We start from the raw sequence: 27060 nt of genomic DNA on the forward strand, positions 1-27060 counted from the left end.
AACATATTCATTGTAATTTCTATTTTAAAATTCTACCTAGTTATTTCAGTGGTTAATCTGACTTGCTCAATTAAACCATTTATCGAGCATGAAGATTTTGATGGATATTTCTGCAAAACCATCACCTAACAAATTGCACAGATGATGGACAGGCAGGAATTTTTAAAAAATACTAGAATCACCTTATATGTATAAATTGGTTCTATATTTATACATGATTGTTCCATATATTTAGACTACAGCACCTGGTAATTGAATTAGGAAGAGAAGTTACAGTACCATAGCATCTGAGAATTATAAAATTTTAAAACTGAATGGTCCATATTGTGTCTGTCATTTATCCCATTTAGCTACTTATTTATTCTGGGTTCCATGGTACCCATGTGCTATTAATTTTGTTTAAAATTTATTTTGTGCCAAATACCGATCTCAGCATTGGGAATATCCAAGTTACAGTCAAAGGAACTTACATTCTAACAGGTCAGAAGTCAAAACACTTTTCCTGTAAACGGCCAGAGAGTAAATATATTTGACTTTGCCGACCATGTGTTCACCATTGCAACTCTTCAACTTTACTATTGCAATGTAAAAGCAAGCATAGAATGTATGTAAACAAATGGAGTGGCTGTGTTTCAGTAAAGCTTCACTAAAACAGGGAGCTAGCTTGAGAGCTATAGTGTTCAAGACCCTGTAAGATAAACACGTCTAGATAATTTAAACCTTTCCCATAAATTTTGCATTGCATATTAAAGAAATAATAACAGAAACATACTCAAGAATATAAGTGTGAGGAAACCTGAGTTTTAGATTCGATACTGCCATTAACTGTAACATAACCTTAAAAATACTAATTCTCCTAACTCTTTTACTGCTGTTTGTTTTCTTAAGAAACAACTAAAAGCAATTTTTAAAGGCTTTAAGCCCGGGCTCCCCACCCCCCAGGCCACAGACAGGTACCAGTCCATAGCCTGTTAGGAAGCATGCCGCACAGCAGGAGGTGGGCAGCAGGCAAGCCAGAGAAGCTTCATCTGTATTTACAGCCACTCTCCATTGCTCACATCACCATCTGAGCCCCACCTCATGTCAGATCAGCAGTGGCAACCGATACTCATAGGAATGCAAACCCTATTGTGAACTACACATGCAAGGGATCTAGGTTTCATGCTCCTTAGGAGAATCTAATGCCTGATAATCAGTCACTGTCTCCCATTACCCTCAGATGAGATTCTCTAGTTGCTGGTAAACAACCTCTAGTTTTACTGACTCTACATTATGGTGAGTTGTATAATGATTTCATTATATATTACAATGTAATAGTAATAGAAATAAGGTGCATGATAAATATAGTGCAACTGAATTATCCTGAAATCACTCCCTTCTGTGGAAAATTGTCTTCTATGAAACCAGTCCCTCATGCCAAAAAGTTTGGAGACCACTGCTTTAAATGACACAAATCAATTGCAAAGTCCTTCTACTTATAAAATCTAGGATAAATTAGGTTCCTTTCCTTTTCTACAAATTTAGAATAGAAACATTCATTAAATTCTTGGGGTGTGTGTGTGTGTGTGTGTGTGTGTGTGTGTGTGTGAGACTGCATGCACCTTTGTTAAAAATTAGGTAATTAGGTTTCTACGTATATCAACTTTTCCAGGTACTAACAAGTTTTATTTGGCAGTTGACTTTGGGGACAGTAGTCTCTGGGGTGAGGCAGGACCTTGTGAGAAGCTGGAAGCAAGCCTTGTCATTGTGACAATGATGAGAAGATGGAAGCAGGAGCTACCACTGCTTGATGTCTGAGTCATGGTTGCTGGCAGCAGTACTTCCTACTTACAAATGATGAGTGGATATGTTTCCCAGGTTGTAATTATGACACCTTCAGCCTACTATTTGACTTTGCCATTACTTTCTGGTTTTAAAGTAATCTGTCCTCCAGTTAAAAAAATTCAAAGGAGATTAACTCCTCATTACAGGTTTCTATTTTATCCTTCTCAATTTTTAGGTATTGAGTTGGGAGTGAAACCTGTTTGTTTTGATTTTTCACAAGAATCAGCTAGAACATTCAATTACAAATTAAATTTAGACATGTAAATGGCACTTCTAAATTTTCCTTTTTCTGCCTCTTAACATTACTAGAGGCATGATGAGCCACATAATTTGAGAGTCCAGTGCAAATAAAAATGTGGAGTCCTTATTCAAAATTAAGAATTTCAAGATGGTAGCAGTGGAGCATTAACCCAAGCACAACATAAGCTCAGCATATGGCGCGGCGTGACTGCATAAGTTGTATGCTGTTGAAGCCAGTCCTTATTAGGAGTATAAGTTTTGTGCTTATTTATTTTTGATGCTTCCTTTGGTAAATTCTACATTCAGGAATGAGCAGACAAGGCTAGAGGCAAAATTCTTCATTTATCTATGTGAGAAGCATAGTTGAGTCACCTTCCCCATAGTATCCACACTTGATGAGACGGCCTCTGGGGTATCAGAGAAGCTGTCTCAGGCTTGTTTTGCTGGCCAGGCCTGGTGCCAATCACGAAATGGGCTTGGTGATACACCAATAACCCTCAGAACCAGGAAGCAAAACTACCTGCTGAGCCATGTAACTCCTTTCTCTTTTCCTTCTCTATTCCTCCTCAAGTGCTCCTCAATTTAGCCAAGGATATACCCTTGAGAACTATTCAGAATGTCCCATAAAGAGATACTTGCCTCCTTTTTTTTTATAAGCAAAGAGATAGAGTCCTAAGGACAGACACATTTCTTTATGCTAAAAATACTAGAAATACTCATCCCCAGTTAAAAAGTACTTTGACTAAATGATATAAAGTCAGACATTAAGCTTCATGTTTGTTTTTCAAAAATGAACACTAATAACAGAAGAAAGACATTTTATAAACTTTAAAAAATCCACTGGAGAAATTAAATAGTCATGTGCTGACCAACTAAACTGCATTTATTTCTTGACCCACACAGACTGCTGAGTTTTATCCTGGTTCTACAAGTTATTAGCTGTGTGACCTTGAGCAACCTTCTTACTTTCTGCATGCCTCAGTATCCTCATCTATCTCATAAGCAAATACTAGAAACAATGTAAATGGGTTTAATGCATCTTAATAACTCAAAACAACTTTTAATCAAATGTTTAGTGCATCTTAATAACTCAAGAAGCTTACCATAATCTGATTTATAGTAAGCTTTCAATTATAGCAGTGATAAAAGTAACTATCATCAGTATTATGTTGTCATTATTATCTTCTCCTCAATGAGTTTAAAATCTCAGAGAAAATATGATATAGCTCAGTGCCTTGAACATAATGGCCATTCACTAAGTATTTGTTGAATGGGTTTATTTGTGTAAACTTTGTGGGACTTTTTTTAATGGTAGATGAAATATCCCTTGATATTAAATTAAGCCAAGTAGTTGATGAAAAATAACTCCATCTTTTAATGCCTCCATTCACTAAGAAAGGTAAATATAAAGAAAACTCTGTCCTCTTGTTTTCATATTTAGCAGGATGGAATTTGGTAACCCCTACAGTTGGAGAACTTGAGTAACTCAGTTATCTGGATAACTATTTGGACAGCTTTTTTGCTCAGTTACATTGAAAATAAACTTAAATGATGCATACAGCCTAGTAGAACAAAATGACCTAAGGTTAGCAGTCAATAACTTCCAACTCCAAAGGAAATACTTGGCTTAGAAATTGGGGGAACTCAAAACTTAACGAGTATTTAATTGTAAAAAAAACATAGATCTTGTCCTCAAGTGGATGTGACCTTGGAGAGTTGTTGGAAACACCCTCCAGAGACTTCTCTGCCATTTTCGTAAATGATACCAAACTTATTCTATTATCTACAAAATAAAATTCAGTATTTCTTGATGCTTCACCTCCTGCTCTATTTCTTCTGGCCTAAATATCATGCAAACGCATAAACAAGGTTAAAATCATCTACTAAGAAACATTTAGCCTCTCTAGGTTTCTCATTGATTGTACCCATTTATGACAGACAAGGATAAATATCTCCTATGTAAATACATTTCAATGCGAAAAACGTACATTTTAAGAATTATAATTTACTTTTTAAGAAGAGAATTACATTTACAACACAGTAAAAATGAACACAAATTAAATAAATATATTTCTAGAAAAAATGTTCTAAAACTAGCAATCTTTAAATCTAATCTAGCTCAACTGGCAAGTTTAAGAAGTATAATAAAATAAGCCTAATGTAATGAAAGTAACAATTCAGACTGTGATTTTATTTTTTTTCAAAAGGTCAATTCCAAGGGATGCTTATCACATAATAGGACAGCTAGCAGATATAAAATTGAGTACTAAATAGTTCAATTTGCTTTTAAGTAAGCATTAAAAACTGAAAATGTATTCAGTGTTGGTGTAGTGTGAAAGAAAAGGGTTATACTGATTTATAGTAATACTCATTTAATGTATTTTATGCAATGCATACACAATGCCAAGTTGTCTGAATAAAAAAAAAATCAAAAAGCATATGGGTCCTGAGCATTTGGATATATACAAAACGTAAACTGATGTTCCATAAACAAAGCCATGGATTACAGTCACAAACGCAATTTTTAAAAATAAATATATCATTCTATGTCTAAATACACCACTGTAATAGTTATAGCATTTTTTTATGAGGTCAAGAAGGATGTACATTTTTTCATAATTTAAGATCAATGAATTTACCTTTTACTTTCAATTTCTTCTTAACATAAGGGTAGCTGAATATTATTAAGTACATGACTGAATTCACAAAATGTAGTTCATCCTCAGTATTTTTGGGATATTCTAGTATAAACTTTTTCCAAAAGAAGCATATTAGAGAAAAAAAATCCTAAGTTTCTGCCTTTATTGTTTATTTATTTTTTCTTCCTTTCTTTTTACTGGGAAATCATTATAATGCTTAGAAATCTATTTCTCAGTATTGTCAACTTTATGGACCTATTTGCTTAAAGAAAACACATTCTAAGAAATGTGACGATGAATGGTAGCATCTCGTGCCTTGCTTTCTTTTCGTTTCTTTACATAATGATTGTTCAAATGAAGTCTATGGACAAACTGTACATGATTATTAATGCATTCATCATGTGAACATTAGAATGCAATATATTTGTTCTAAGCAGTGATATAATTATTAGCTAAACCCTTCTTTATCTGAATTTTCAGATTGTAATGATAGTGCTAACTTAATTGTTTTCTTTAATCATCACTGGCTTATTTATTAAGCTAGCTTTTAGTCAGTAGCTTGAATGCTATGATTCTCTTTGACCATTTATTTTAATAACTGAAAAATATCTGAATTAATTCTTTGAAGTTATCTTTGGGCAAATGTCTTCTGAAATGAATGGCTCACCTTATGCTCCAGGAAATGTTCTAAAATGGCAATTGTCCAACTATAACAATAACTTAGCAATTAAATCTTAGGCCAAATTAACTTGGTTTATCTGAAGAGACAGTGTGTGAAGGTTCCTTGGAACTGGTCAAACCACTGATAGAAATGTTGAGTTACGTCTCTGTGCCTGTTTCTGGTTGATCTTCCTAAGGTAAGATTATGTTAGATTTTCTATTAGTAGGTTACAGTCAATGATGATAACTTACACTAACACATCTAGAAGCATCTTCTCATGTGTGGCTATTCAAATCTGGTTTATTTCTCACGATCTTGTTCACAGATGCTCCCAACCAGTTATCATCTGAGAAAACTGAGATCACTAAAGAATCATGGTATAATTTCCATTGGTACACATATGTTTCCTCCCTATTATATGTTACTTTAACTGGCTCAGTGACCTGGAATTGCTTTATATAACCTTGGCATAAAATCTAAGAGAAACAATAGATTACATTTAAAAATATTGTATGTTTTAATCAAAGACAGGACATAATGTTTACAAGATGTTGCTAAAATCAGAGAACAGGGTGCAAAACATTCCTATACCATGGCTCTATATTTTTAAAGAAGCACATATTATACAATGTGTTATATATTAAGTATATAATGTGCCAAGTATTATGTGTTATAAGGGCATTTAAGACATTAATAAAACTTTTCTGTGAAAATTGAAATCCTAGGCTACTTTTATATATTTTCTGTTTCCTTTAGCCTCCAAATATGAATACTATTTCTGATTAGGAACAAAATGTTGTTCTGAAAGATATTCATTCTATTTTGATAGTCAAAATTAGTAGGAAATTTAGCCTGTAAATTAATTTAAAATGTACATGATGTATTACAAATATATGATCTAGTGTAGCTTTATCCTAAATATTGGTGGGATTGGTTTAAATTATATTTTACTTTTACCCACTTTTGATTTTTTTAGTCACAAAAGCAAAGAAAAAACATTGTAGAAATTATAGATGATGAATAGAAACAAAAAACTAAAAATTACCTCAATCTCACCAGCAGATATAAACATTTAGAGGGATATACTTCCAGAAACATAATAGAAAAGCAATTTTTTTATGAAGGTCCCTTGCCTGTTCCATAATTGATAACTCAAAAAAAAAATAGAAGAAGCTGATTACTTCTTCACTGCCTATTGGCTGAACTAATTTTACTTAATTGATTGCATAAAGAATTACTTGATTACCAGTATATTATTTTTAGCAGTATAAAATTTCTCAGTTGATTTATTAAACAGAATTTATTTTATGGGGTTTCTACGATTTTTATTTATTGTATTCATCATAATAGTCTAACTCCATATTTATCTGCCTATTTCAACACTGTTAGGTGAATATGTCTGAATACTAAGAGAACACCTGCATTATTTGATTAAAAAATTTCCTTTTTATTTTCTTTTAGTAGAAACTTTTATAATTCATGAAAAATCTGTAAAAACTTTAAATCATGTCATTACAGTATGTGAGTTCTATAATATTTTGGTTTTAATTTTTACATGCATAAACTACTTCCTTTGCACCTACTGAAATGTAAAACATTTCAGAATTCTTTAAGTTGTATAGAAGTTTATGCTTATTTACACTGGAAACTTCCTGATTCCAAAGCTGGTTGATTTCTCCATGTATTTGAAAATTTAATGGGTGCATTTCACTAGAAACCTACATTCTTCATAAGCAACATTTAAAACGGATTTTGTTAACTCATATCTTAAATCATGCATTTCAAAAGCAATTTTAATTATAACAGTTATCTGTAGAAAAAGGCAATTGTCTTTGAAATTTAATTTATTTCAATAGTACTATGCATAAAATATTTCGAGTCTGTATTTAGACTGATCTCCTGGGAAGTGCAAATGGAGAGTGAAGAATTTCCACAATTGTATGAATGATGCACTCAAAGAACTAGTAATAATAAACAATCCAATTTTAAGTACATTAAAAATAAAGTAATTTAGCCTTTTAGTATTTCTTAGTTATCTTCAGGAAAACTGTTTTCATACTGCATTTCTTACCCATCTTGCTTTTTGCTCACATTGTTAATAAGTAAAAGAAGTGGATAAGAGTTCTGAGCACACAGAACATTTCGGTCTCCAAATTCTTTGATCATCTCATAATTTAAAGAGCCTTGCCCACTTGACTTAAGTACCATATATTAGCCAGTAATATGTTGAACAGATTGTAATTCTCATGGGTATTTTATAGCTAAGCTGAAAACAATTTTCGGTCAGACAACATATAGAAAAGATGCTTGTGTAGAAAGCTTGCTGCTCCAACATCTGCTCTGAGGAGAGTGTATCATGTGGCCTCTACTGTAATGACAGCTATTTGGATCACCAGTGGATTCAACTGGATCCACCAACTGGATCATCTGCCACCAAAACTAAGATCTGGTGAGTAGCTTATGGGGTAACCTGAATTGAAAGATTTGTCCAACGGGACAAGGATAAGTAATAGATTCACTAGATTCTCCTTCTAGGAAAGTTGAATATGCAACATATAGAGAGTACACAGTTAGTGAAAGGGATGACAGAAAGAGAGAGAAGAAAGGAAGAAAAGGAGGGAGGAAGGGACGGAAGAATACAGTAAAGGAAGGAAGAGAAGAAACTCAAAACAATGGAGGAAGTGGGGTATGTTTAGAAGCAGCTCTTCATAACAAGACAACAAATAAAAACATCTGGCCAACATGCTGTGGTCTCTTAGATTTGGGGATATTTGTATAAAAGAAACTCCCTTTTCACAGAAACTAATAAGAGAATATCAAGTTTAGAATGCTTCTTATAAAACTTTCTTGGATTTTATAATACTTTTTACCTAGGCAATTGTTATAATGCCGACTCTCAACAATTGAAGATAATTTGATCAATTTGGTCAACACTCAAGAATGTTGCATTACTTTGAGAGTCTTTGCGTATCAATAATGCTTAACGTGAATAAATTAATACTGTGCTTGGTTTCAACGTGCATTTTTAATCTGCACAAAAGAGTAGTTTTTAGAGCATCATAGCATTTTATATTTGCATATAAGCAATCGATAGATTAATCATTCACTAAAATAGACCAAAGCAATCTACTTTTCAACCACTCACAGTATGTTGCCTAATACATGTAGCCATCTAAATATGCAATAAAAGCTGTATTCTTCTTTATAATTCTCATAAGTTTAAACATGTGGATAATTTAAATGGGCTTCCATTTATTTTTATTCCATTTTTTTTTTTTTTTTGAGATGGAGTCTTGCCCTCTCATCCAGGCTGGAATGCAATGGTGCAACCTTGGCTCACTGCAACCTCTGCCTGCCAGGTTCAAGCGATTCTCCTGCCTCAGCCTCCTAAGTAGCTGGGATTATAGGCACCTGCCACCACGCTCGGCTAGTTTTTTTGTATCTTTAGTATAGACGGGGTTTCACCATGTTGGTCAGGCTGGTCCTAGAACTCCTGACCTCAGGTGATCCACCCGCCTCGGCCTCCCAAACTGCTGGGATTACAGGCGTGAGCCACAGCACCCGGCCTCAATTTCGATATTTTTCTAAAGACTCATTGCCATGTGCCAATACTCTGCCTGTTTTTATTTGTTTTATGTCAGAAATCTATGTTCATTCTTACATTTTACATGCAACTTTTTTAGATTTTTGCTGAAAATAATAATTTATAAACTTTCTTTTCATTCCCTTCACATATACTTTAAGTAAAACAAAACAGAAACAACAGCAAAAACCAACGAGACTTCTGTTTTCTATATTTATACTTTGAACTTCCCTTATTCCTTGAGCAGCTTCTATCCTAGGCAGGTGGATAGCACCAGTCACTGACAGGCAATGACTGGCAGAACTCCACAAATCAAGTGACTGCTGTGTGAAGGCAGAGGCAAAAGACTCCCTTTTACAGTTTTCTGCTCTCAGTCATCAAGCAGCGACGCTGAATTGAATATTTACTTTATGTTAACAAGCTCCAGCCCCCAGAAATTTCCTCATATCTTTTTAAGTAGCTTCTCAAATGGCAGCCCGATCAAAGCAATCTAATATGGCTTAAGTGCCAGTGGTTGACATTTTGCATTCTTTTATTGCTTTCCATTTTTATCCACATAAAAATTGGTGATAACTAATATCCAGTTGATCTTTTCATTCTGGTAATAAAATGATAATACAAAGATCTTATTATCTACTCCAGACATCCATCAAAGTACCTTTTTCAAAAATATACTATGCAAAGTGTTTCTTCCCTATACCCAAGTCAAAAGTGAGGTTAAGTACTTGTCCTTAGATGCCCCTTCTCTCCAATACTTGGGCAATGGACTGCAAATAGGAATTGAACTTCAGCCCTTGATGCTTTGTTCACACTAATGTTATATGTAATTTTGTTGTCTCTGCCTCTTAAATACACTATTTTCTGTGAGAAGCCAAAAGTACTTGGAAGGTCTGCTTAAATATTTTTTTTAACTCCAAAGACTTTTTATTCTTCTAAGAAGACAAGAAAAAAGATAACGGAAGAAACAATACTGGAAATGGAGAAGTAAGAAGAATGAATCATAATAGAAAGAAAGGAAGTGCAGGTGGGTGGGAGAAGAGACAAATGTAGTAAGGCATAAAGAAAGCCACATAATGCAAACAAAACAAGCCCCAGAGATCATGAGTTTATTAAATCTATTTTTATATGGATGCAGAAGTGTCCCTGAAGACGGGTGTGGTGGATCACACCTGTAATCCCAGCACTTTGGGAGGCCAAGGCAGACAGATCACCTGAGGACAGGAGTTCGAGACAAGCCCGGCCAACATGGCAAAACCCCATCTCTACTAAAAATACAAAAATTAGCCAGGAATGGTGGTGCACGCCTGTAGTTCCAGCTACTTGGAAGGCTGAGGTAGGAGAATTTCTTGAATCTGGGAGGCAGAGGTTTCAGAGAGCTGAGATTGCACCACTGCACTCCAGCCTGGATGAGAGAGCAAGACTCCATCTCATAAATAAATAAATAAAATAAACGAAGTGTCCCTAAGCCTTCCAGTGGACATGAAGGTCATTCTGTGATTATGCCATTGATTTGGAAAAACAAAAAGAATAGAAAGCAATAACAAAACCAAGAAACACAAAAGGCTCCCTGAATCCACTGCATATTTAAAGTAGTTACTGATATGGCAATTAGGACTTACCTATAGCTGATAGGAGCAAGTTTAGTTTTCAAAATTTCAATGTATTTATACCTCAAGAGATTATAGGCCTAACAATTTTTAAGGTTACCAGAAGAAGAGAGAAAGAAAAAAACAACACTACTTAATCATGCAGTACATCACAAAAAAAGGCCAAATTTTCAGAAAAAACAATATGTAGAAACACACAGCCTAATAAGTTTGGATGTATTGTTTGGAAATATTGGGCACCAAACTTGAAATGGAGACCATCATTATAACTCTGAGACTGACGTTAGGCTATGTGCTTTGGCAGATATAAAGAATGCAGAATGAGACTAATGTCCTGTACAGAACCTACTAATAATGCACTTGAGAAAATTTCACAAGCAATAGAAAATTCTTTTTGCATTCTTTATAATTTTTAAATGACTTATTAAAGTCAATTAATACTATGGACCAGGCAAGAGACTGTAAAACCGTCATCTTCTCATGCAAATAATTCATGTGCTAGTCACAAAAGCACCTTGTTCAATATGACTTAAGGTTTCAACAATGATTTGTTAATATTTAGTTTTTGTTAGTACAGATTTCTTTGATGATTTTTAAAATAGTCTACAATTTGTATTCCTTCGTTAATTCAGATAGTTTTTTCCTTTTTATTTTAAAAGAATGTGACTGTACAGTCCCTTCCCATCTACCCTTATTAAAGTATCCTTCACTGTCTAAGAGAGAAAGAGGAGGCAAGGGTAATCTGATTGTCCTTCTATTCCTATCCTGGACAGACTAGAGTGGTGAGCCATGGATAATTCATTTCTGTGCTCACCTTGCGGCCCATGAATTTGGAAACACTGACCTTAATCTAATCCCAAATTGCAGATAAACATATTTTAGCAATGGCATAAGCTAATGAGCATCAATAAACTGAGATTCGTCTGGGATTGTGTGCAGTCACACTCTGTTTGTAATCTGAAAGATCAAACATACATTTGGCAGTGAAATGGCCATTATTCACAGAGACAGCTTTTTAAAGAAAGTACCCTATCTATAGCTGAAAATAAGCTTTTTTATTTTTAAATGAAAAGAGGCTCTCTTCTTCCATTTAAGGATGTTTGACAGCTTTTCTTCCCGGGGGGAAACTGGTAGCAGTAAGGAATCTGACAGAGATAATACTTGGAATTCAGATCTGCCCTTTCTCAGAGGAAATTTTAACAAAGGGCTGTGCCCTAGCATGTCCATGGAAAACTGTCACTGCATCTAAACTACTGACACAAGAGTGGCTGAAAAAGAAACATTCATTCAGGTTTGAATACATGTAGCTAGACCCTTTACCCTACTCACCTACCACCCATTCTTCACTGGCAAAGATTAGATAGTCTGATACTACGTATATTTTCCACATAAAGTACAAATGTTGTAAACTTGGTGGTGGGGTAGGGAAAGAGAAAATGACTATAGGAAACAGCAGCACAATTTTAAGTAAAAGTAGAAAAGTGTTTCTGGGGAAGTTTCCATTCAAACTTAATAACTTAGAGTACAGTATTAGATTTTAATGTAAGATAATCTTTTATGTTTTACTTTGTATATTTCTTGTGATAATTTTCTTAAAAGATATCAATTGAGGTATTTCATATTAATTTCACAATACATTTGATAGCTTAGGTATGGTACAATTCTTAGAGATAATGGTGTTACCGACTGTGATTTAATAAATGTACATTAATTTTCTCAGTCTCAGACAAACCTATGGCTCACAGAGAACACATGTAATAAATCAGTCTTTCATTAAACTGCAAGTTATACTGAGATACAGATACTGTTAATTTAGTTTTTATTGAGTACAAAATGCACTCCAAGTAGAAATCACTGCTCGTTTAATCACTGTGTGTTAGGTTTGCATTATCCGGAATGTAAATTCCTCCCTTTCCTCAAAGGTGAGTCTTTTTTATGGAACTTGGGTTTCTTACTACACCTGCTCCCTATTCCCCGAATAAAACAGAGGCAAAGGAAATGAAAATGTTACCTGTTCATTGAATGCTCTTTCCAGTGACTGCTGTCAAGTTAAGGAATGTGCAGTCCTGTCCGATGTGTACACTGGAGGCTCACAATCATTAATTGAATTCAAGTATCACATACTCATTAAAAAGGGAAAACAATTCACTAAACAGCAAAAACCTTTGTCCTCAAAGGTATTATTCTGTGGAATATCCAGAGGAAAAATAAGACTATCCTCAATACTACAGTCTCATGATACAAGCCATATGGCAAACGAGTCTAACAAGGGTAATTATACTATAAACATACATTTAAAAAAATAATTGATATAGCCACGGAATCCAGAATCACATTATTTGAATACTTTTCATTAATTACTATACTTTACATAGTTACATTTTGTAAATTCAAGAATTAATGCTTTGTTGCATGCTTCATATAAATACTATAAAAAGACTACATAAGGTAGAAGTCTAGAAAGGAATATTGGCCCCACATGGATTTTCTAAGATACAGGAGGGATCAAGAAAACCTACAGCCACAGTGAGGCACAGGTCTGGCTTTGGCAGAGAATATTTTGTGAGCTGCCACTTTGCCTGCATCTATGCCCCAGAGCTGAAAGCAAACCGGACCTGGTATTAGATGTGCAAAATGTGTATTCCTTTTAGGAATGCGTGAAGAAGATAGAGTTGGAGAGGAGATTACATATATTTGAAAAATTTCACTTATGTGAGAGCTTTGACAGGTTATTTTCAGGAACTATTTTGTTTGAGATCTTTTTAAATGCCTGGGATATTCGTTATAATTTATTAACTTAATTTTTAATAAGTCATCATTCTGTCATTTTTATTGGTGTGATTGAACAAACTCATTTTAATATTATTTTTAAAAGAATATTAAATATACATGGATAGAATTATGAGTGGTAAGAGGCACAGTGTTTGAAACAGTATACATTTTGTTAGGAAAATGGTCTTGTTTTTGCAACTCTAAGGCCTCTATTTGTTCCTCAGAGGATGCCTTATTGCCACTTGAAAACATGGCCAATGCTTTGGGGAGTAGACTCCATCAACTCACATTCAGCATTGTTTTGAGAATATAAAAAAATCCTTTGACAGTGAGAGATTAGAAATTTGTTAGAACTATTTTATTTAAATTGTTCATGACTTTGTGTTGTGATCATTGGAGCTTTCTTAATGTGATCAGCAAAACCTGGAAAGGAAAAACCTAAGCATTTATGTACAGAAATAAATAAGTTTATACTTAAGATAATGCTACAACTCAAAATAAAATCACAGTCCTTATATCCTTTCAGATTTTCATCCAAATTCAAAGAAAACTCAGTCCATGCATCTTTTCAGACTCATCAGTTCGCATGCATGTCACAGATTTGAAGGGTTTTGGTTATTTTTGCAGAGATATGATTAGGATGTAAAAATTCATCATATAAACATTCTTAATGATCAAGGAAGAATATTTTACAAAAGTAATTTTCTATGTCTATGTAAAACTTTAGATGGGTTTAATAGTAACTCTCGAAGTAAGAGGAATTAAGTATTTTTTTTGTATTTGAGTTAAAAGATAAAGACAAAAGAAAATAAGACCCACAATATTTTCTACTATTTGGTTATGAAGAGAACAACTGGAGTCTACAAATGCCACTTGCAGTATCTAAAGGTCTATAAGGTGCTGGCACATTCTGTTACAAAACACTTGTCACCTCTTTTTCCATACAGAGGTAGGAACTGCAGTGGGAAAGTCTTCAGCTGTACAAATTTAAAAATGAATTTTTACAACCCAGATGATGGACTGGTATACTTTAAAAGTGAGTTCATGAGTTTTATAAACACATTTCTCTTGCTCTCTCTCTCTCTTTTTCTTGACTAGCTTACATCATAATGGAGGAATAACATTTTAAAAATTTTGAATAGGCACTTACTGGAATTACAGTTAATCCTGATACAATCTAGATGGGGAAGAATAGATGAAAAATGAAAATTCATCCTTCAAGGTAATAGCTGCAGACATCCAATAAAATTACAGTCCACCCTTCCGGGGACAGACACATGCAAATATGGCCACTCCATATCATTATTCTTTACATACTTATAAAGGCCAGATGTTTTGTTATAAAAGTTTACTATTGGAAACAACAATAGAAGGTTTTAAAAATGGCCAATTCAAACAAAGCTACATGGTGACAAATCTAAGTGAAGTAAAGAATTGTTAAATGTCAAAGATGTTTGGCTTAGACTGGCTGCAACTTTCTCCCCATCTGTGAAAGAACATATTGTTTTCCGCAAAATGTAAAAGTGCTCCGTCACAATGGGGTACAGTGCAGGTTCAGCTAGGCTCAGACATCTTGGACCTCCGAAATTTAATATCCCACAAAGGCCAACAGAATCCTTCAGAATTGCAGTGGTCAAATGGAAAGCAAGCTAAAATTATTCTTATCTTACCCTAAGGGTTTTTGTTTTGTTTTTAAATTTTATTTGCTTGGGCATAAAAAGGTAACTGCCAGATGTTGGCTGGATTCCATACCTTGCGTTAATTGGAGGAGGAAACAAACAACTGTATGTTTCCTTTAGAAACTCCAGTGGCTAAGGAGCAGTCATTATTCAAGGCACACAAGCCTATCCTCTCTTAGGAGCTAACAATGTTATCTCTATGTAATAAGTGTCATGGTTCCCTTGATTTTCTTTTCTTGATTTTCCCTTTCTTATACTTGCTTTATATAAAAGTAGCTACTATAAGAACAGAACATCTGGTATGAGTAACACAAACTGTAATTACAGTGGTTATTTTTAAAAGACTATGTAGGATGTTTTATATTTATTTTATATGTATTTGTTGGTTTGGGTTTTATTATTTAATGCCTTTGGGGAACATAAAAAATATAAACCTAGATTCTGTTTCCATATAGCTGAGTTTGTCATGTGTCGTCAACCGCATCAGAAAAGTGGTTGCAAACAGCCAAAGACCAGCACCTACACACCTCTTTCTACAGAATGCTTTGCTGTTCAAAAATTCTCATGAGTGTTTCCACTTTGACTAACAGTAGTTTTACTGCATGCAATTAGGCGATTTGTTTTGATTGGCTTGTAATAACCTGTCATTGTCACTAGAGGGTACTCTAACAGAACAGTAAAGGAGAGTGCTCTGTGTTCTTAAAGTAGTGTTTTTTAACCTTAGTACTTAACTTAATTTCACTAATATTAATTAAATATAATTATATGCAACAAGACACCAATGCGATAATTTTATATTTTATGAGTTATCATTCTGCCCAGCACAATTTGAAAATGTAGGTGGGGTTTCCACAAATGCCTTACCTCATCACATTTTATTACCCTTTTTTGGGGGTAAATCTACATAGTTTCAAATTTTATTTTTCTCTCTCTGTTTATTCATTTCTATCTATGTGTGTTTAACACTGCCAAAAATACAGTAAAACCTCATTAATTTTGACTCCTCTTTTTTTGAAATAATGATAACACTGAAAATTTGGGCAGAATATTAATTCTTCCTTTGGTATAAGCAAAGATCTTTTAAGAAAAAAATTAAACTCATAAACAAACAAGATTTTGAAAAGCCAAGTGTGGGAAGAAAACCGATTTCCAATACTTTATGTTGATGGCATAGTTTGCATGAAACCATGTGCTAATTATAATTAATTTTTCTCCAACCATTAAAATCAGCCTAGAGAGCCCTTTCCTTGATAAGACTTTCCAAACTATTATGTTTTTGAGTATAATTTATAAAAATAAAAACTGCTTAAACAAATTTTAAAATCTGCAATTCAGACTTTTTCCTAATTCGGCCTGGTTTTTCCCCATAATTCATCCAGATTGGTGAGGTTTTACTGTAATGAGTCTTTCTTAATGCTACAATTAAGCAGGAAAGCATTATCTTTCTGTAGAAGAGCCTGTGTCACCAGTGTTCTCATGGCTGTTTGCTAAGGGCCGCAGACTTTGGGCATTGAAGGGCTGTGGATCGCTGTTTGATAGCAAAATACCACCACACAGTACTCCGAAACAGAAAAGATGGGGTACCACAAAGGTGATTATTCAAAGGAGAAGCCCATGGAGTAGAGTAAGAACAGCTCTTGATCTAGATAACAAAGCAGAAATTTGATATTTTGTGCAAATCCTTTCTAAGAAGACATGTTTTTATTTATCTGCAAGGATGTCACCAGCAACCGATCCAAATGTCAGTGAATATATCAACAGAAAATTCAGCTTGAGGCAACCTCAGGCTTAATAATTTATACTTTCAATTAACCTCACTGACAGACATGGCTTCTCTTTTAAGAACCCTCAGTGGTAGAAATCACAAAACAGTAAGTTATGTTAAACATAAAAAATAAAATAAAAAATAAAAAGATGGCCCCCCAAACCTCAAAATACTTTAAATGATGGAAATAAGACCATTAAGTGTTTTAATTTTCCATGGCAAACAGGCTACTTGATCAATGTTTGCAGGCAAAATTGAACAAAAAGTAAAAACGTGTTAGTTCAATGGGGGAAGGCAGGTTGTTACCTAGATTGACCGTCAGTTTCACACGTCCTGCATCTAGCTCCAGGCGGAGGGTGTCAGCAGAGTCTCTAGAAGTGGTTGCCATCAGAATGCCATATGCACGCTGGGATCGGAACCGTAAGGAAACATCCTCAGCCTCCGTGTGCATGACTACGGGGAGCTGAATTTTCATAAACATGCTCCCATCATAGCTCAAAACCGTTGCCTCTAGAGATGGAAAATGAATATAATAAGTTCTTGGATGGTACAGTGCATTAATACTTTAAAGAGGAAAAGGATCATTTATTATCATTTATTTAAGATTTCTAGAACACAATACTACAAAATCAATTCATCTTCTTCAGAAATAAACAAAATTGTAACCTGGAAAGAGAAGTCACAGTAGTGGACTTCCCTTGTGAGATATTTGCTAAAGCCCAGAAACAGAGACATCAGCAGTTCCTTTTTTTTTTGTTCCCAGAGCACTTTATACCTGCAGCATTAATCATGTTGAATTTTGAGTGTTTGATTATGTGCCCCCCTTCTCAAGAGCAAAGATCACCTTCTTTTGTACAGCCACAGTGAGCCTAGTTTGAAACACCAGCAAAGTTGTGGATTTTTTTGTTGTTTTTGTTTGGGTTTTGTTGTTGTTTCTTTGTTTGAGACAAGGTCTGTATCCCCTAGGCTGGAGTGCAGTGGCAGGATCTCAGCTCACTGCAGCCATGACCTCCTGAGCTCAAGCAATCTTTCCACCTCAACCTCCTGAGTAGCTGGGACCACAGGCGCATGACACCATGCCAGGCTAGTTTATTATTAATACTTTTTTCTAGAGATGGGTCTCCCTTTGTTGCCTAGGCTGATCTCGAACTTCTGGGCTCAAGTGACCCTCTCGCCCAGGTTCTCAAAAGGAACCTGTGCCCAGCCTCCAGCAACTTTTCAATGCATGTTTATGTATGGTAAGCCCACTGACTAGTTCTGTGAAATTAGTCAACCTTGCCTTGGCTCTGAATTATTCATATGCACAACAAGAGGGTACTGCCAGAAGGTTTCTCTCAGGGCTTTGATCTGTCCTAAAAACCTGTAGTTCTAGGAGAAGTTACTGTCATCATTTTTTTTTCATAATCTCTTCCCTGATATAATTATTTTTAAAAGAAAAAAAAAGAAATATGGCTTAACTATAGGAATGGGCCAATACTTTACCAAAGGTGATGTTTGAAAAGAAAAAAGAAAAACTGATATTACCAAACAACAGATAATGATTCTTTTGAGCCATTATGTTTAGCAAGGCAATTTTTACAAAGGCTTAAACTGTTAACTTCCTTTCAAGGTTAATTTATAGAAGGCGAGTAACTTTAAGGATTATCTATAAGCACAACCCTGGTGTCCTGAATAAGCTGTCACCCAAAGCAGTAATGATGTGCCTTTGCTATACTAAATAAGCATGGGGGTGGGACTGGGGAGCTTGTGAGGATATTTGTCACTAAACTAAGGTAGGTGGCATCAGTAGGGAAGTTGCTTAGTACTGTCTTAAACACACAAAGAAATGAATAATAAAAAAACAAACTGTGGATGACAACTTGACGGCTTTAAGAAATAGTCAGGACTCCTTAATGTTAAGCGTCATATGGTACTGGAATACTGCAAAACAAGCGTGAATCAGTTTGCGTTCTCATTGGTTCCAATAACTCAGGATGCTACTTAATAAAGAAAAACTACCTGGAATTAAAATGAACCAGGAAATTCTCATTATTTTGCCTACTTACACAGCATAGCAGCATAGCAATTAAGTATACTGATACAACTGTGTTCAATATTAGGACTATATTCAGAGTTGTGGTTTTGCAAGTTTATTTTTCAGAAAGTCAAGTACTGTTTCTATAAGACTTTAATCATTATTTGTTGTCATGATGGGATTAAGTGAGCATCCAGAACCTCTCTAAGCACGGAGTGTTCCAGGTCTCCCTGCTTAGGTTAGCTCCCTTCTCTTTTCCATCTACCTCTTGACTTAAGAGATCTCAGTCAACTCATATGCTCACTCCTCTAATATTTATTAAGGGTTCTGACTTCTCTCCTAAGCTGTAGCATTCATTGCCTATTGGAAATTTTCAATTGGAATATGAAATTTCAATTGGAATAGTTCAATTGGAATATTATTAAACTCTTAATTCACTCCCTTCAAAAATGAACAAACTCAAAACATGCTCCTTCTTCAGTCTTCTCCATCTCAGTAAATGTGATAATCCCATTGCTCAGACCTAAAGCTTTCTGATTTCTCTTACTCTCTCTGCCATGTCCAATCCATTTGCAAGTCTGCAAGTCCTATAGGCTCTAATTCCAAACCACATTCTGAATTGGTTGCTGCTCACCTCTGCCACTAATGTCCCTCAGACTTTACTCTCATCTCTCACCTACACCACTGTAGTAGCTCCCTCAACCGTGTTCCTACCTTTTTAAACCTACAAAGATCAGTGTGACCCTGGCCCCAGCCCATCTCTCTGGCCTTAGCTTTAAGTATGTCCCCCTTCTTGTTCAGTGAGCTCCAAATACACCAATTTCATGATCTCATTGAAGTGTTTGCACTTTCAGATCCCTCTGTTTAAAAATGTTTCACCGCAGATCTTTAAATAGCTGGTTCTTTCAGCATTTAGGTCTCTGTGCAAATGTTACTCCAGAGAGGCCTGCTACCCCCTCCAGTTATTCAATATATATTCACCATTTCATTTTGTTAAAATGACCATTTCTTGTTTGTATAGTATTATCTGTATTTGCCCTTTAGAATACAAGTACCTTGAGGGCAGAGATCAGTCTCTCATATGCATTGCTCTATCAGCAGCAAGTGCCCCCACAATGCCAGGCCCACAGCAGAGCCTCCATAAATATTAATTGAATCAATAATTGCACACACACATACACACACAGTGAGCTAATTTCAATTTGAATACCCAGCTTACATAAATGCTTACCAAAGAAATTAAGTATTTATTCTGCTTATTGCAAGTGAAATCTAATTTCAGTAATGTGCATGAACGAAATATCTAATAAAGTCCACTTTGAAGGCCAAAATTCGGCTGCAGAAGATAGGCTAGGGAAGTGTCTATTTATCAAAATAGGGGCCTCATGGTTAGGCAATGCCCTAAGCACTGATAAAACAAAATATGGTCTTTCAAAAATATAGTGGTTCTATATAATATCATATTTTTTCCAATCAGACAAAAAGTTTCCCAAATGGGAGTAAAATCCCAGTGGTCAAAGACCAGTGCAAATAATCAAATTGCTGTTGCTCAAAAATAATTAAAACCTGAGTGTAAAGTTATAGTAAATTCTAGAGAGAAAAATGCTTGTGGTATAATTTTAAAAGAAATTTGATCTTTACTTTTGTTTTTCCTAAACTAGACAATCATGACCCATATCTGTACAGCAACAAGTACCTGAATAAAAGTGTAAAAGCCATTATCATGTGTTCAGTTACTTTGGTTTCATGTAGATAAAAGGACCAAAAGAGTGTTTGTTTTCTCCTCTTTATTTAATGTCTACAACTAGGCTCTATTTATTATTCAATAATCATATTTTTGAAATAATCATATTCTTCTGGGAAAAGTAGCTTGATTTGATTGAAAACTAAATAGGGGGCACCTCCTTTTAGAAATACAGATGACTCACAATGGATCATAAATATAGTGTGAAATACAACCCAGAGAAAAAAATAATCAGAATCATTAGCCTTTAACAAAAAGCTGCAGGACTGAAATAACATAGTAAAGTAATAAAACTTGAGTGCCCCCGAGTGTCATTTTAAATAATTCTCAATGTGAAAATAACTTGTTGATAAACGACAAATGAAAGCCTAAACGATTCCTCATAATTAGAGTTAATGTTTAATTAGACAAGAAATGGAAAATGCACAGGGTTATAGTCTAGAGTTGCCAAATAAATGGTAAACAACATTCTGACATTTGAAGGTTATGCTATTTGGCAGCATCTTTGAACACTAGTAAAATTATTTCATCATTTAGAATATACAATAATTATTTAAAAGGCTAATTCCAGCACAGTACTTCCACTGGCGGAGAAAACCAGTGTCAACTTTGTCTTCTATATTTCCTTCTCCCTTGTCATTAAGTTTGATAAATTTGCTTTTCTACATTATTCTTTGTTGCAGTCTAAAGTGTACACCTGTGCTCAGTTTTGCCAAAAGGCAGTCACATATTGTGATCAACGATGAAAATCAGACAGGGAGCCAAATTATATTGCTCTGACATCTGTCCCTCCATCTGTTAGAATTTAACAAACAGTATAAAGTAGATCTCTGATTATATCAATGCTCTTATTCTTACATATAACAGAATAATTTTTATATGATCAAGTCTCCACAAATTCTCAGTTTTATTAAAAATAAAGAATAAGGGAAAGTTCTAAATTTAACTTTTATTCATTGAACATTATTTCTGTACTACTCCTTCTTGCAGGATCAATACATGTAAAACTAAATACTCTCTTCTTGTCTGCCTAAGTTAGCAAGTATTTTGTTCTTTCTTATAAACTCCTTTGCTTCCTTAGGCAGCATAAACATCTCCTATAATGCAAAGGCAACATAATTTTTCCATGCTGAACTTTCTAAATCCAAGGAGTTGAACAAGTTTTTTAATTACTTTGAATAATTATTTTCATAAATTATAAATTATCAATTTTTGCTCAATAATAAGAAAACAACTTTAAAAGTTCTCTTAAATAAAGAAACTTCAAGAGTTGTCAACTCTTATTTGATCAACAACAGCCTTATGTGACCAACGTGTGTCTGGAGAAGAAACTCTGTCAAAGCCCCCTTTTTTAAATTGGAAACTCAGAGGTTCACACATGAACTTGTGATAACTGAACCAGGGCATAACAGCCAGGAACTGGGCAGAAGCCAAATTTTGTGGTATTGAGCATGACAACCATCACACATTTCCTTTGCTTTCAGGAGGCACCCTAACGTGAGCAAGAAAATTACTTCTGAAAAGCAAAGGACTCACACAATACACATGGGGAGTCCAGTAACAAGAACCACCCAAAAATGCACACAGCCAACCTGGAGACAAAGAAATCTGCAGAAACTTCCAGCCTCCGATCAGATAAAGACGTATGCTGAATCCCAATGATGAAGTTTGCTATTAAATTCTCATTTACAAATCTACATACGCTTGCTGCCCCTTTTTCTAATCATTGCAATATATAAATATTTCTTCTCTCATCTTGGCTCTGAAAGGTCTACAATTTCTATTTTCATTTTTGCCATATGTAGTAGCGGAATATTGCCACAGGGTGGTATACCACGCATAGTTAACGGAAAGCTTCTGTAATTCATGTGACAGTTGAGTTACACTCTTTTTTCAGCTTCACTTAACCAAGAGGCATCAGAATAACTGGCAGCTCTCTGAGTGATTAAAATTAAAACAAAACCTTAAATCATGCAAGTTCGCTAATCTCATATTATGCCTAACTGTATTATACCTTGCAAGCTTTGTTACATTGTTCATCCTTTTGGCAATTTCCAAAAACAAAACTAAACAAACTAACTAAAATTAGGAAGCAAAATGCAAAGAGGAAACTTATAAAGAATATACACCATACTAACTAAACTATGCAGAAAGAGCTAAGTTGTATTGACAATTCACAGAAATGCCGGTTAGGTACTATCATAAAGACAATGAATATATCTATATCTATGTGATAACATACCCGTCTGTTGACCCATCTAATTGCATGACCCACAATAATAATAGCATATGGTAAGCGGTTTAATATATGATTACTATGTTACTATTAAATATTTATATTTTTAATATTAATCGTAGAACTAATAAGTTGATGTACCTCCTTTTTAAGATAAATAACCAAAATCAGATTTCAATTTTGGGTTTCACAAAACAATCCCTCTTTTTCCTAGGAGGTTTTAGGCAAACTGAATTGAACTATTTCAATAATAAAAAAGGGAAACAATAAATATTCATAGCTTAAAAATAGATGCCAGGTAATTTTAGGCTAAATATGTATTAAAGCAATGTTATTTGTAGCAGGTGAGGACAATGGAACGACTCATCAATATTTTTTCATATTGATTTTTAGTTCCATTGTCGAAAATAAGTGACAATAGGTGTAGTGACTGAAGCATTTATCTGAAACACTGGGTCGATGGAAGAATAAGCTTAGAACTATTTGTTCTGCTATTTATTCCTTTAGCCTGTTCTGCAGATCAACTGGGACGGCTATTACCCTTCAGTTTTCTTTGAATCCTCATTCCTTTTATTTTATAGAGTGAAAAAAAAAGAAAAATAAAATGTGGGTTTGCCTCCTGTAAGGAAAAGAGAGGCAGCACCTGCTCAGAACTTCAATAGGCACAGTTTAGCCTTAACAGTAAATTGGTAAATGAATCCTCTGCAGTTGGTTAGGTCCTAGCCAAAGGTAAGTACTTTTTCTATTAGGATACACTTCCAGAAACGTCGGTGCACCTTAGATGATTGAAAGTCAGCTTACTTTTCAGAGAGGATATTGCCTCTTTTGTAAGTTGACTGAAGTGAAATGAGCAGGCTAACTTAAGTCTCACCCAGCTGTGTCAGGGAAGTTGCAACTCATAGCTTAGCTTCCCTCAAATGCTATTTCTTAGCATGGGTATTAGCACTAGAAGCCATAGGTATGTCTAATTCATGCCTCTTTTACTGTCTAATGTTCTGAAGTTAAAAAGTGGGCAAAAAAGACAGCAGTTATTGTCTATAATACATCTTAGGCTCATACTCTAGAGGATACTAAAGATTCAAGTTTCTATTCCTGCAATACACTTAAGAGCTGTGTCCTTTCAGAATCAAGCTCTTTGAAAAACATTAAGAGCTCATTAGTAATCCATGTCAGCTATGGCTGCTCAGCTTGCAAACGGAATTTACTTCAGTAGAGTACACATTATGTTTCAATGGTCAGTGCAGGTTTGAGGTCAACATTTAATATACTTTTCATCTCAGGGAGTTGGCTGTTGGGGTTTTAGAATCCTACCTCTCTCACAGGACCTGCCAAGATAGCCTGTTCCGGAACAATCACAGACATATCTGTTCCACCCATCCCTGCACATGCCATTGTTTTTGCAAGGGTTGCTAAGGCACGGTTTTGCTGTTTCCCTTGAGCAGGAGGGCTTCACTCCAGCAGTACTTTGAACTTCAGCCATTTGCCGGATATCTTTGCTTTGGCCATCGATGAACAAATCCCTGATGCAGCCCACGTAGCCATAGTTGAGCAGAGCAGTCCACACCTCGGTGGGGAAGACAAGGCCAGCTTTATTTTCTGGCAGGCCCCCCAGGTACAACTCATCATCCAGGTCCAGAATCTCACTCTCACCAGGAGCAGTGTAGGGAGTACGCAACGTGTTGACAGAAATGGTACCTATTTCAAAGACAGGAGAATGCACAGGTCTTTAAAAAGCACCAATGTGTTATAAATATCTTTCTCTCTTTCATCTGCTTGATGGTTAACTCCTTGAAGGCAGACAATTCTTATTATTCTTTCTATCCTCACTTTCTGGTATTTCCTAGAGAAATTAAGAAATCCATGGTATTAAGAAACTTTAGAAATAAAACAGACTAAATGGTTCCATTTGAACTTGACAATGAAAACCAAAGTGTACAGCCAACAAATAGTGTTTGAGAGCCTCTGACAGTTCAGCCAATGCATGTATACATATATTAAAAATAAAGAAACTGTAGTTCTATATCAGTCTCTAGAAGAAAGTCAGATTCCCCTTGGTTAGTGCTTGTTTTCAAAGCCAAAATTCAATTGGAATCCAAAGAAAGATTTTATGTTCCTATTTTAACTGACTTGATTACTTTGATGGAGCACAATAGTTTCACAGATTACCTATGTCAAAACCTGACTTCATCACTCCTAGCTGTATAAATCCATTGATTAACTTACATAGTTTTGTTTCCCTTATTCATAATATGGGCACAATAATATTACCCACCTTATAGGGTTGCACTTAGTGTTAAACAAAATAATACTAGTAATGTACATGGTTTACAATAAGCACTGTATAAATGTTTGTTATTATATTTCAGTGAAAGAATCAAGTAAAATCTATTGCTTCCTTATTTTTAAACCAAGCTAGTTATTTATTTAAATTAACAAGGCTTTCTTTTTCTCACTCCAAATGTTGAGGAGAAAAATCTATTGGTTTATACATACAAAGGGCTCTAAGTCCTAAGTATAGAATAACCAGGTATTCATCTACATAGGATCATTTGAGGGTCACAGAAAAATATTAGTGTAATCTATGAAAAAAAAGAAAGATAGAAAGCACATTCCTGATCAAAACGTGCATACATACTGTCAGATTACCAAAATTCCACTGATACGCTATCTTCAGAAAGACATTTGTACAAATCCAACCATGATACCTGAACAGAACACCACAAGGACCCACAACCACATTATTCCAGATTTATTTCTCATCTCCAGATTATAAGGAAGGATAGGAAGAGTCTGATGAGAGAGAGAGGATGAGAAAAGGTCTGACAGCATGCCGCGGCATGGGCATAGAACCTCAGGTATTTAGGGAAGAGACACAAGAGACACCTGGAGATGGGAGGTGTGATACAGAAGTAGGGACAAAAAGAATAAGTGGAGGGTAGGTCGGGTGTGTGTAGGGAGACACATTTTAGTTGCTACACAGAATACCAAAGGCCCGCCCCAAGTGAAAACACATACCTAATTAACGATGTAAGGCTGTGGGCCCTGATGTGCCCAGGAGTATTCCAAATCCCAGCAGAAAGGCCCCCTTCAATCTAGGCAGTGTAATGGGGTCTGTCTTTGTGAGGGAGAAGGGCATGGAAGCCACTGACAAAGACTGCTCAGGTGGCCAAGTCATTAAGAGGATATTTGGCTCTCTAGACTTTTAGAGAAAGAAAAGGGAAAAGCTCCTAGGGGAGAAACACTCAAAGGCATTGCTATTTTGGCCTTCCAATGAGGGGAGCAAAATAAGAGATTTCTTAGGGAAGCAGCCAAAAGGGAAAAGGACAAAGTATTCATTTTTACTGTTCACATTTGTACAAGTGTCTAGAAGAAAACTCTCATTTAGGAACATATGGGAACCATAAAATCCTATTTAGAAAAATATAAAGCATGGCATTTTGGGGAAATAAAATTTATAATATTGAGAGAGAATGGTGACTCTTTTCTATTTCAAATGGAATGATCATTACATGCATTTCAAAACATCATTTTGTATATAGCACTATTCAAAATACCTAAGAAGTGAATAAACAGATGGTCCCTATCCTCTGCAGTAGCTAATGAAAGTTAGAATATGATGAGAAAGAGTCTTTTAATGACAAAAGGAAAGGTGGACACTTTAAAAAGCATGTATTATCATGGAAAGCAAAGAGTTACATGCAATGAACAAAGTGCCATGTTCTTTTTTTTTTCTTTCTGAGACAGAGTCTTACTCTGTCACACAAGCTGGAGTGCAGTGGCAGGATCTTCGCTCACTACAACCTCTGCCTCCTGCTTTAAGCAACTCTCATGCCGCAGCCTCCCAAGTAGCTGGGATTACAGGTGTACGCCATCACAGCCAACTAATTTTTGTATTTTTAGTGGAGATGGAGTTTCGCAATGTTGGCCAGGGTGGTTTTGAATTCACGGCCTCAAGTGATCCACCCACCTTGGCCTCCCGAAGTGCTGAGATTACAGGCGTGAGCCACCATACCCAGCCAAAGTGACATGTTCTTAAATAAGAGAGGGATTCTACTCTATTTTCCAATTAGTTCAATAAGGCTTCCTAAAAGCAGTAGAATTTCTGAGGATTTGATGAAATGAATATCCACTATTGAGAAGAAATGTTAGGAGACACGGAACTTAGCAAAGGAACAATGACAAATTATTCCAAGTGTGGTGATATATTCCTATATATATATATAAACATATATGTGTGTATGTATTCCCATATGCTCTTTTATTCAGCTCAGATGGGGAAAAAAGCCCTTGGAAAGG

The 27060-nt window shown here is 35.2% G+C and overlaps 1 protein-coding gene across 30 annotated transcripts in view; it reads right to left on the reverse strand.

Annotated features, from left to right (window-relative positions):
- NRXN1 (neurexin 1) overlaps nucleotides 1-27060 on the reverse strand; it is a 1138820-nt gene that overhangs the window by 610969 nt on the left and 500791 nt on the right. For 20 of the 30 annotated variants that reach the window (XM_030826892.1, XM_030826880.1, XM_030826898.1 and 17 more), the window contains 3 exons: nucleotides 24076-24459; nucleotides 17077-17280; nucleotides 14477-14503 (listed from right to left, as the gene is read on the reverse strand). In XM_030826892.1, the coding sequence (XP_030682752.1) occupies nucleotides 14477-14503; nucleotides 17077-17280; nucleotides 24076-24459 (615 nt within the window). The remainder of the gene's footprint in view (nucleotides 1-14476; nucleotides 14504-17076; nucleotides 17281-24075; nucleotides 24460-27060) is intronic. The other 10 variants (XM_030826918.1, XM_030826917.1, XM_030826901.1 and 7 more) reach the window with 1 other exon arrangement.

This window comes from Nomascus leucogenys, chromosome 14 (genome assembly GCF_006542625.1).
Source record: "Nomascus leucogenys isolate Asia chromosome 14, Asia_NLE_v1, whole genome shotgun sequence".
In the NCBI taxonomy this organism is placed as follows: Eukaryota; Metazoa; Chordata; class Mammalia; order Primates; family Hylobatidae; genus Nomascus; species Nomascus leucogenys.